Here is a 12,500-nt window from a genome sequence, read left to right as displayed (position 1 = left end):
GAAGATTGAGGAAAATGAAAGGGCTTATTTTTTAAGATAACTTTAATCGTGTACTATGAGCGTCTGACAACTTTCCATGATAAAAGGTCACTGAAGTTAAACCCCCTTTCCGGCGGGATTAGTATCTGGATGGGAGACCTAAATACGACTTGCTGTCAGAAACATAGGACGGAAAATTCATATCTGTTTTAACGCTCAAAAATGAGAAAACTAAGCAAGGTACAGATACCATCAGCGGAAAACATTCTGGCAGATTTTTGATAGATTCAATTTTTCTATGATCTTGTATTGTACTTTGGCTGCACAAGTAAATCGCAAAATCGAAAGTGACATCGAATTCCGCGACCGCCGTGATCAAGTTATCTTGCTTGTCGGGAAAATCCCAGACGATCGGGGATTTCACCGTTTCCCGACCGTTCCAGATTCTCCCGATAGTGACTTTGGCGGGAAATGGAAAGTGCGCCAAAAATTGAACTTGCAATTTAGAGGATTGGTAACCAGCTAAAAACCATCGCCGACGTCTCCGACAGTACAAATTTGAGTTTTCCGTATGTCGGATATGCTCGCCGACGATCGCAAAAATCTGGGATACGTCGGGAAAATAGAAACGCTTCCTATTTTCCTGCTTCGTCCCCGACCATCCCAGATTCTCGGGGATGTCTGCGATTTATGGTTTTCATTAGTCGGCAAAATCTGGGACGGTGGGGAAACTGCGAAATCCCCGATCATCTGGGATTTTCCTGACATATGAAAACTAGGCTTTTCTAACAACTCGCAAAACAAAGGATGCTTCTTTATTATTCATGATCGTCACAAATTCTTGCCGATTTTGGGGCTCATTTGTTAAAACTCATGATCAAGCACTTTTCCAATAGACCTATTTATTTTCGTGGTTTATGCACGCGCTGTGGGCCTATTGCCACAACGGATTTACACTTTAATTAAATTAAGGCACCCGCAAACGAGGAAACAATGTTAAGCTAACATTGTTGAGGAAGAAAATGTAAATGTTTCCCCGTTTGCGGCTCCAGGAAACATTTGTTTCGGAAGCAAAAACATTTCTGAATTTTTTTCAAAAACATTTTGCTTCCTCAGAAAATGTTTCCTCGTTTGCGCGCGGAGGAAACATTTCGGGAAACAATGGGTGATTACCATTTAGCCAAATAATCCGGATGGAATGAACGTTAAGGAATTTCCCGAATTTCTTGAGCAACCAGATGAGAATGGCGCTTATCATTTACCACCCGGCATTCCATCCCGCATATTTACCCGATCTTGTGAGAAAGGGCCTTGCAATTGAAACGGAACGATCCTCGCAAATGGTAAGAGGTGAGTTCCGGATTTCCATTCCGAACGGAAAAAGTGGGTTGTCCACAATTTCCGGAAAGATTTTCCGGAAAATAGCCTTTCCATTTGACCTTAAACCGAAATTTCCGGATTTTTTGGCTCAATGGTAAGCACCAATCTCGTTTTACAGGCGCCTTTACTACCCAGTGACGTACTGTGTAGAGCACAAAACTCCCTTACCCTCTCCTCCCTATACAACCATTGTTTTATGTGTCTGCCTTACCGAGTGGTCGGCGGATGTACGATTGGCGCGTTTCTGAAGAGTTTGGTTGGTGTCCGCAAGGTGACAAGGAGGAAATTTTCGTTTTTTTCCAGTGGCTGGTTGCTTATTCGCGTTGATAAATCAATGGAAAAACGAGGAACAACTTCACTGCCGCCAGAGGTTGGCTCATCAGTCGATGGATCTGCAGAAAACCCGCACGAACCGGTAAGAATTCTGCGGTTTAGCTGCCTTTTTCATTTGACATTTTGTTTAAGCTTAATTATCATTCTGAATAAACCCGTCACAAAAACCATCATCCAGCTAACACCACGATGTATGGGGTCGCTTGTTTTTGGGAGCCAGCCGACGTGTACCCGATTGTCCGTCGATCGACTTCGGTATTTTTTTTTGTGTTTCAAGCGGGTACTCTTAAGCGAAATAGGGTATATTCTTTTATGCGGAACAGCACACCAAGACACTGAAAGCTGCGTTAAAAAGAATGGTCTATTACAACTTTTACTCACAAGGTACATTAAGGTTTTTTAGACCACCGTTAAATTGTTAATCTTTTTTCACGTTAGCTTTTACTCAGAAATGTTTTGGTGGCGGAAGAATTACAACCCGCTTTAGTTTCAGTGCAAATCGCTTAGTTTTTGATAATACAAGCTTGAATTATCGGATGATACCTCCCATGGCATTTGAGGTCAAATTAATTTACTTTCAAAGGTTTCTAGAAAACTGTGCAAATTGTTTTTTTTTTATGTGGATAATGGAGTGACATACGGCAAACATTTCCGTAATGTGGGATTTTCATGATCACCGACCCCAGCAGCTACATTGTACGTTTGAGAGCTTATCGATCGCGAAAATTAATCGAGTCCACTTCATTTTCGTCGATTGATGAATGCGTCCCATTCGTTTATCTGCCAGTACTGTATAGTGAATATTATTTTGATCAGCAGATAATTCGAGCTGGTTCTCCAATCATCCCAGTTTTAGAAACTGCACCTGGCGTTCACAGGATACTCCTACACACCGTCTAAACTAAACTGATTACCCATCATTTATCATTTTGTGGTGTGAATAATATCTCATGAATAACGAAAAAACAACTCATACGAAACTCATATTTCTGTTGGATTCTCCCAGACGGGTATCAAATGTCGACTTCTGCGGCAACTGTATCTATTACAATTCTGCATTTTAATGATATTAAGACGTCTGCATCTCGTTCGAAGGAGACTTGATTTACCTCTTGAGATCTTGAGTTGGTAGCACTTGCTATTGATTTCAATGGAGCACGTTCCGGAATATGTTTGCAAACTTTGTGGAAATACAATGTCACCACAGGAGGGATATCAGGTTTGAAGCAAACATTTTCACCCTCAAACAATCAGCTCTTTCTGAATGTGAAAGAATGTACAAAACCATTTTCATCGTCTTTTTAGCTTTTATTTGCATTGAGAGGACAAATATTCTATCATTCATTAAAGAGGCTGAATGCATTCTCCAAGAAAGGATGAGAGGGGTCAAAATTATTTGTTTATTATGCGAAGATTTTAATTTTGTTCTCATGCTGTACAAGTACCGTACATTGAAATAATAACAAGGTTGATGTCTGGAAAACAATACTATCCATTATTAGATATTCCGGATTTCGGTTTTCTTACCCAAAACATACAATGTATTGCAGTAACAATAATTATGGAAAATGTTCATAGGGTAGAAGCTACATGTATTAGGATTTCTCCCTACCTAAGCTGATAACCCTTTTTATTGGAATGTTTATAGAGAATTTGTTGATTTTAATGATTTTTCTTCTGTCTTGGAGAAGTCATAATTTTCGGTTTGTTAAATGAGGAAGTTGTTTGGTAGACAGCTACATCTATCCTAAAAGGAGAATCAAGGGGACAATGAACACTGTTTTTACTGTGAGATGTTTATGGCACTGCTCGTCTTTTGATGGCAACTTGCTTGAAACCATGCATGATATGAGTTGACTTGCAAGAGATGCAAACACTTGTACCACTATCAAATCATTGCTGACCTAGACAATAGCTTGCTGTTTGCTTAACTTAAATTAATTTCAGAAGGGTGGCTGGGGTGTTGTGTTTTTTTCCAAGAAAAATTAATAATCATTAATGGTGTTCATTTAGACAGCTAGGCAGTGAAGTAATGGTATTTTTTAGGCATGTACTGTAAAAAATAATAATTATTAATAAGACAAATTTTTTAACTTTTTTGTTACATAGTACCAGGATAGCAACCTAAATGCCATTAGCCTTATATGACTTTGAGTGATAACCAGATAATGGAGCTTCAGTTTTTGTTGAGACAAATTTTTCTCCTGATTGTAGTGGGTCCTGTTGTTGGAAAGCCGATTAACTTAATCCAGGATTAGCATAAACTTTTGTTTCATGTTTTCAACTTTTTGGTGAAAGTTTCTTTTGCTTATTTTTGTTTTTCAAGATTGACTTCTTCTAAAGTAAAGTTTTGCCAAATTAATATCAGCGTTGAACAGCATTTGGGAGTATAGGAAAAAACTCCATGGTTAATTTTCATCCTGGGATTAGGGATAATCAGCTTTTGAACAACTCGGCCCTTGTGTCAATATTGAGCATGTATATGTGCAATGTGTAGTAATGTTCAGTAACCTAATGAGGCTGTAGATATTCCAAGACATTGACTTCTTATTTCATTTTATTTCATTTTATTTTTGTTTCTTGGGGACACTAGTTTGTTTTTTTAGTCTGCTCTCTACGCTATATCTGGTGTTTCAGTATTATTTTAAGGTGAGGTGATAAATTATGTTTCTCAGCTTAAGAGTAGCACAGATTGAAAAAAGCAATACCTGAAGATCATAAGAAACTGCTACAGGAAGGAGTCCCTGCCTCAGGCAATGTAATGCAAAGAAAATCTGAGACTTGTTTTGCTATTTTTTATTAGAACTACATTTGTATTATGCAGACACAAGAACTGGGAGCGTGTAAGGCTTGATAACATAAATTTTATTTTGTGCCATTCTATCCATTCAGAAGCCTACATGTACCTGAAAACAAGTAAAAGCCAATATTTTTTTAACCCACCCAATCGAGAATGACATGCAAACTTGATAGCATGCTGGTTGTCTTGATTCTCACCTGTGATTGCTTGGCCATGTTGAAGAAGGTGAATAGAAAGGAGTGACCTGGCTTTCCTATTCTTTTTCATACACCATATTTTCAATATTATACAAATGTACGCTTGTGTGGTAATTTAGTCTTTTGAATGTCATCATGGTGAAAAGTACATGTACAAGAAAGATCTAAATTTTTATCTCTTGGCCCATACAAATTTATTCATAAAGGCATTAATATTTTAACCAATTAGCCTGAAATGAAGTAGTATTATTTTTAGTCTGAAAAGTAAATATATATGTTATCTCAGATGACTCAGTAATATTACTATTATTATCATTTCTGTTTTATCATTTAGTTACTTCACTTGTACATGTACATGTATGATTTATTAGTTGCTGGAATGTGTCAAAACTACTGTTATACATGTATCTCACATTTTGTTTGTACAAGAATATCAAAACCGCATAAAGAAAAACTACATTGTAGTCTAGTGATATTATTGACATCTGCAAAAAATTGATTTCAAGGAATTAGAAATTTTAAACTTTCTGACACAGTTAATTCTCTTTAGTTATCTATAAGAGGGTAAAGTTTCACATTTTTCTTGTTGGTGTGTTTGTGGTACACAGTTAACCTTTCTCAGACATCTGTTTGCTTTAGTGTTTAGTTTCACCACATTAATTGGCTTGGAGACTAATTAGTAATGAATGTAGCAGTGAAAATGTGGGGCATAGTTTTGTCTCATTTACCTAGCAATTAACAAAAGCTGTTGTCTTCATTCATGCCCTTCATTCTTTAACTGAGTTCCTGGATGTTATTCGGCATGGACTTCTACAGTATCTATGTGAGTATTGGAGTTGCTTAGCTCTGCAATGTTCCCTGGTAATAAACATGTGCGTTAAGAGTTTCATTTTCATTTACGTTCTTGTGATATCCTGGCATCTGCCATATTTCTAAACTAAAATGACCTCAGGTTTTTTACATCACAAACATTCCATTGTAGTGAATAACATTATTGACTTATTATTTTTATAATACCTGTAGTCACTTCTTTTCTCTGCATACAAATTATTTTAAAGTTCAGGTATGTGTGTATGTAGGGATTTTTTTAGCTCTTATTAGTAGTAAAAATTCACATTAACTTTTTTTTCACACAGGCGTCATTAATTATGAATTTGAATCTGACCAATTATTTATGGCAACAGAATAATAAACATGGTTGCAAAGAAACATTCAAAATGTATTACTATTTCTGTGACTTCAGTGACAAGCAATTTTACTGATTTTCTCTGGACATCTTATAATTTTATCTACATGTAATGTTATCATGTAGCAATGGTTGAGGTACAAATGTATTACCCAGGTTTGAAGAAAGTTCTCAATGAACTTTGGTTTATAATCTGGATCACATGAGAATTTCGTAACTCTTCATTTGCGTTGTACTTAATTATGAATTCATTTTTATCCCATTTTTCTTCTTACTGACAATAATTTGAAACAAAATTTTCTATTTTCATATTTTCTTTTTTGTCATTATTTTACAGTGTGTAAAAAAAAAAAATTCGCTAGGTCTTTGTAAAGTGTGCGTGTACTTACATGTATGTATTATGCACAGTATCTTCGATCAATTTTGAACGCTGAATAATATTTACAGTATAATAGCTTTTGGTGTGGACATTTTGTAGCAAACAGTTGTTGTTGTTACAAATGAGTTTGATAAGCATTGCCTGATGGGATTAGCAACTCAAATCCCATAATTTACATACTCATACCTAGTCCTTTTTGGCTTGAAATCAGGCAATGGTACCTCTGAGGAATTTGTGAGGGTTGAGCCAACCCTCGGCTCAACTCCTGTGGCTCTCTTTGTGAGCTTGCATTTTTGGCAAAAATTGAATGCCTTGTTGTTATTCATTAACCCTTACCCCCTCCCCTCCCCTTAAAATTTTATAATTTGATATGGAAATTTAATGGAAACGACAAGGGGGAAGGGTGGGTCTCAATTGACAATGGTTAATTTCAGTTCTTGCCATCAAATCCAAAGCAAGGCTGCTGCCTAACCGGCGCCTGGGGCACCTTATTTTGCGAGCACAGGCAGGGAACCAAATTTCTGAACAAGTAGCCCTAACGGGCACCTTACTCGATTCATCCTCACTTTCTTGTAAATTTGATCACAGCTGGAATTAATTAATTCTGGAATCTTGAAAAAAATGACTCAGTCTACTAACTTTAAATGTTGGAAGCCTGAAGGGCTCCCGGAAAGTTTTCTTAGGCAGCAGATTTGCAATGTTATGTTATGTTCTAGCGAATAGTGGGTTCATAGAAAAGGTGTAAGAGACAGCATTATGCATACTACAGAAATGCCTAGTTGTAGATCATGTTGTGGCCAGTTGCCGTAACCCATGCAGGCACAGCCATGGACAGCTGTTTTTAGCCTTGTTTGCCCTTTCAGCATGGCACATCCATCAATCTACAGGACATTATGCTTATTTAAGATATTGACCAGAGATTCTGCTCAGGAGTTGGTTCATTTTCAATTAATTAATTTTATCCGTTGAATTTCCCGTCATACTCACCAATGGGGAATCCTTTGGGGTTATAAATAACATCTTGAGATGCCAGTACTCACAGTAATTTCCATCATGTCAACAAGCTGAGGCCACTCTCTGCATGTACAGTACATGCAGTGTATGCACATTTGTGGAATTTTCAGTTCAAAGATATGAGATCTTTGCCTTAAAAACTGCCCCTTATAGGTTTCAAGAGTTGTTGAAGGGGAACCTATTTCGGAAAAAAAAATTTAAAAAATGTCTTGCCAGTAATAGTAATTTACAAATATTGCCATCATGTCAGTCAGCTGAGGCCACTCTCACTGTACAGTACCGCTCAGAAATACGTTAACCAAAACATGCGCATAATACGCGTATATCGATACGCGTATGTGCGTATTACCATACGCGAGTACGCGTATGGTTATACGAACATACGCGTATATATATACGCGTATACACGTATACAGATATACGCGTCTGCCTCATTAGCTTGCTTATTGTTTTGCTTATTGTTCTAAACAATACACGTAGCTTGACAGCAATACAATAGTACATGACTACGAACTACATGACGAAGACGCACTTTCACAAACAGCTGTCGTGTTCGGAATACAAACCCACGCAAGGATGTTTATTTCATCGATAAACATGCAGTTCGGGTTCAGAGTTTTTTTGTTTCACACTATTAAAAGAGAAAATAATATACACATAAATACAGAATTAAAGTAATGTTTACAAAGATGCAAGTAAGCTATAATAAGGGTTATGGGTTACAAGAGAGTGTGGCGACCAAAGTAGCGAGTACTTTCGAGTTGGCGCTCATCGTGCTCACCTTCTTAAGGATAGACAAAGCTTAAATACGGGACCTAAATCTGGCTGTTGGGTTGATTCCGGCGCTAGTGTTCGTTGCAGTTCTTGGAAATTGTTTGATTGACCTCGCCTGTGATGCATAAACGAATACTATACTCGTTGTTTTTAAAGTTCATGGTGTTGCGTTTGCTGTCACGACTTTGTGCGTCCGTGCGTCGGCACATGACGACAGATGCGTTTTGCATTTATGACGGTCTCGTCTTTTCATAAAAACTCTTTGATTCCACGAAAAGGCACACCATCAATAAACATGCAATTCTCGGAAATTGTTCGAGTTTACCTCGCGGAACACGTTCTACTCCTATTTGAAAGGTGTTGCATTACCTGTCACGACTTCCTCTTGATGTGAGTTGTATGCAAATTTTGATAGAACCGAATGATACGATACTAAAAAGATTGTGTCCCATTTGCGTTGTCATTTTCTTTGAATTTCACTAACTTGATTGAGCGCTGCAGTTTATGGGTTCAGTAAAAAATTAAAGGCCGGTTTACACGGTGCGACTTGTCGGCCCGATTCTGTTGCTGCAACAGATTTTTTTACGTCGGGCCGATTTTTTTCAAAGCCACCGCCAAAAATCGGGCCGACAAGTCGCACCGTATAAACCGGCTACATTCCCTTCCAGACATAAAAAACAGTTTTTTTAAAAGTGGTTAGAATGAAATCTTTCAAGCTCTATTGAAAAGATTAGATTATGGTGAAATTACGACATAATAAGTCGTGTAGCATTATTTATCTTTGTTGTAGCTTAACAATTAAGTGGACATCAGAAATTTCTTTAAAATGCGACGTTATTTTCTAGGAATTAAAAATTTTCCTTCTTCTTGGCGTTGATGAGCTTTCACAGATTTCTCGTACCCTGCGATCAGGCATTCTTTTTGTCCTGAGAGCGAAAGACGGCGACAGCGTAGGTAAACAAAAGAGGCAAAATTATTTTCATGGCGTGACTGATTTCTGAACAATCGGATCAATTTCAAACCGTGAATATTATTTTTCACTCCCAATTTCACCGTGTGAATTTTTACCCTTAACTTCATGCCGTGAAAGTTTTCACCGATCATTCACCGATCATTAGTTTCACGCCAAGAGTGAAAGTTTCTTTTCGTAGAGTGACCACGGCGTATTCACGCTGTGAAAATTGAAATTCATGCACCGCGACCGTGAAAAAATTTCACGGTTTTCAATGAAATCCATAAACCCCCTTTTTGCATGAAGGGCCACAAATGATACACATATTTAAATGCCAAACTTAAGACACATTTTTCTTTACATTCTGATTCATAAACATTGAATTACTTTTACTTGTTATCCAGTAAATTCGCGATGCGAAGCAACTTGCGCGTTTGTAACATGATAGCTTTTGGAGTATGTAAATTTTCTGTTATCGGCTCGTGGCTTTATTTAGATCCAAAAGTGCTTTGTTTTACACAACAATGCAACACAAAGGAAATTTATGGTACTGAATAACAAAGGAAAAGCAGACGCGCATGTATATGCATTCATACGCGTATGAATATACGCGTATGCGCGTATACATATACGCGTATGCGCGTATGAACATACGCGTATGTGCGTATACACTGCGTATGCGCAGTTAACGTATTTCTGAGCGGTACTGTACATGTACATGTGTAGCTTATTTACATAAACTTTCAGTTCAAGATATAACTCAGATGAAGGGACTGAAATCAAGAGGCTAATATTATAAACTGGTCACAAGTAACAGTGAGATAGATTGAGAAAACCGAAGTGTAGTGTAGATTATGACACTGAAAGGCTCAACATTTCATAATGCAAAACAAAGTCTTATTGTTTGCACAATATCACTGATCTACATGTAAGAATTTCATTTAGATGGCATCCATATTTCTGAGGGAAAGTGAACATTGGATCATGTTCTGAGTTTTTCTGTTGGTAATGGACTCCTTAATTCACAGCAAAATCTGTTGGTCTTAATGTCTCTTAGTGTAAATAATTATGTTTTTAGTGCGAAATGAACTATCAGTAAAAAATCATCAATTTGAATCTGCTTGTTGAGATAATGCAACCTGTTAGTGTTTGACATGTGCACTAAAATTATGACATTTTATTGAATTTTTGTGGACTTAGTTTATTGGGGGAAAAATGTAGACAGGACTACAAGTTTCCATGTGTATGCTCTTTGAGAGTAAATCTTTTCATAGAGGCAGTGAAAGCATAATTATTTTTACCCAAGGGAAAAATACATGTATATGCCACAGTATCATAATTTTCTCTTTTCTGTAATCAGTTACTAAAGGGATTGTTATTACCCGATAAATTTTGTAACTTTGTAAGGATCACATCCATTACATGGCTTTGTTCAAAATGGTAAGAATCTGCAGCACCCATGCATTTGAAATGAAAATGTGAAATCATTATTTCACGGTTAGAGAAAAAGCAAAAATGTTAATGAACCTTGAATCTTGGAGTGGAAGCAGCTGGTAGGGCAGCAGGCCTAAATTATTCACAGGTTGTGTTGCAACTACATCAGAGAGTTTGGCAGGGTTTTGAACTAACACATATATGCAGGGGTCAGAACGAAAACTCAGGATTTTTATTATGGAGGTAAAAGCTGTCTATTAGTTTTTTTTTGCAATTTGTGTTGAAGTTTGTAAGTGATATGGTTGAGTCTGTTTGCACTTTTGATGTGGTATCCATTCAAGGGTTTGTGCTGCTATCTGTATTCGATAGCTTTAAACTTGAACCGAATTTTGAAGGAGGATTGTTGCTATCTTGAATGAGCAAGTTGGCAGTTGTGGTTTGAGTTTGAAAAAAATTATTATTTGACCAGTGGTTTTCATGTCTTTTTTCTGTGGTAGGTGCAATTAACCAACTTGTTTCTTGTTCTTGGACATGGTGAAATATTTTTATTTCTAATATTGAAAATGAGGGTTAAACATCTAGATACATGTTTGGCAGAAATCCTCTTTTGATAGGATGTTATCATAACATAATTCAGTTGATACATTTGAAAGGAATATCACAGAGGTAATTTAGCTATAACAGATAAAAATAAAAACTCATTGTTTGTTAAATGAAAGTTTACCTGCGGTGTCTTTATTTTTACCAGCCCTTTTCCTTTTAATTCTATGTACATCTTGTTCAATAAAAAGAAATCATTATTATTCTCTTATATTTTGGCTTTTCATTGGAGAAAAGAGGGAGTGACAGTACTACCTAATTTGGTTGAGGAAATTTTATTTTTACTTACCTAATATACTACATGTATATTTTGGCTTGCTGCTTCCCAGGTAGGTAATGTTGATACGTTTTGTTTTCAGGTGGTGTACTTGTTAATTATTAAATGGTCTAAGTAAGAAACAATAAAATTCTTATTGTTTTTTGACACAAAAAAATGAAAAGGGTCTGCATAAATTATTGATTGACTCTTGTGTTTGTTCCTTTGGAGGAAGATTTTTACATGTAGATAATTAATTAGGTATAAATATATATTTTTGTCCTTAAGAATAACAAAACAGTTATGATTCATGTTGATTCCTTAATTTTCATGGAAAGAGAGGACATCTCTCACATCTCTCACTAAGTCTTAAGTTGCACATGAAAACATTAGAACTGCATGTAGGATACGGTAACGTTATTCAATCAGTTGGTGCTAGTATTGCTGGAACACTGACAGAACAGCTTTGACATAGTGTATTGAGTAACAGCATGCAGAGCTGGTTTATCTGCGTAAAAAGTGATGAATTATCCTTTGTTGTTCTCCATGGTGCCATCTTGGACATGCTGTAGAAACTGGAAGAGTGCTGGGGCAAGCTTTAAAAGTGGTTTCAGGGTAGAAGATGATGAGTTTTCAAAAATAGAGCAGGGAGGAGGATCCCAGCCCCCTTTCCTAGCCACTCCTAGTCCCAGTTCCTTCCTTGCTTTGCTTCCAATATGCATGGCGGCTGTCCTCAAAAGTGCACATCTCTGAATCAGTTCAGTGGATGTGTCTACATCATGGTCCTCAGATTTTCTTTTAATCTTAGCGGTATTGTTCCTACAGTGTAATGCACCTACAACTGTGGTTATCACCTTTGTCCTTACACCCCACATCTTTAGAATTCCTCTCAAGAGGTCTTGGTATTTCTTTACAACATACTTTTTCGTCTCCTCATACTCTCACCCTTCCATCTTCCGGCATTGCCACGTCTATAATTTGGCAGTTGTTCTCTCTTTTGTCAATGGTTAATAGATCGGGTCCTGTAGCCTCAATCTCATGGTTTGTTCTTACACCAGGGATCCACATTCTTTTTTTATCAAAGCCATCATCGGGGCAAGTACATCTTATGATATACTTGCCTACGTAGACAAAGTTTGGGTTTCCTGGTCAAAAATGCGGAAGTATAGTACTGTATAGAAAATGGTCAATAAAATTACTTGTAACTTGAGCATTC

At 37.0% G+C, this 12,500-nt stretch overlaps 1 protein-coding gene across 2 annotated transcripts in view; it reads left to right on the top strand.

Annotated features, from left to right (window-relative positions):
• Positions 1-1,580: 1,580 nt before the first annotated feature.
• The window catches only part of LOC138060605 (RNA binding protein fox-1 homolog 3-like), a 26,742-nt gene continuing 15,822 nt past the window's right edge, over positions 1,581-12,500 (top strand). The window contains exon 1 of one of the 2 annotated variants that reach the window (XM_068906448.1): positions 1,581-1,774. In XM_068906448.1, the coding sequence (XP_068762549.1) occupies positions 1,694-1,774 (81 nt within the window). In that variant the 5' untranslated portion in view covers positions 1,581-1,693. Of the gene's footprint in view, positions 1,775-10,559; positions 10,672-12,500 lie in introns of those variants that run through there. The other variant, XM_068906449.1, reaches the window with a different exon arrangement.

Source organism: Montipora capricornis, chromosome 8 (genome assembly GCF_036669925.1).
Source record: "Montipora capricornis isolate CH-2021 chromosome 8, ASM3666992v2, whole genome shotgun sequence".
Classification (NCBI taxonomy): Eukaryota; Metazoa; Cnidaria; class Anthozoa; order Scleractinia; family Acroporidae; genus Montipora; species Montipora capricornis.
The sequence above is the reverse complement of the archived record's forward strand: the minus strand, read 5'-3'. Positions and strand labels throughout refer to the sequence as shown.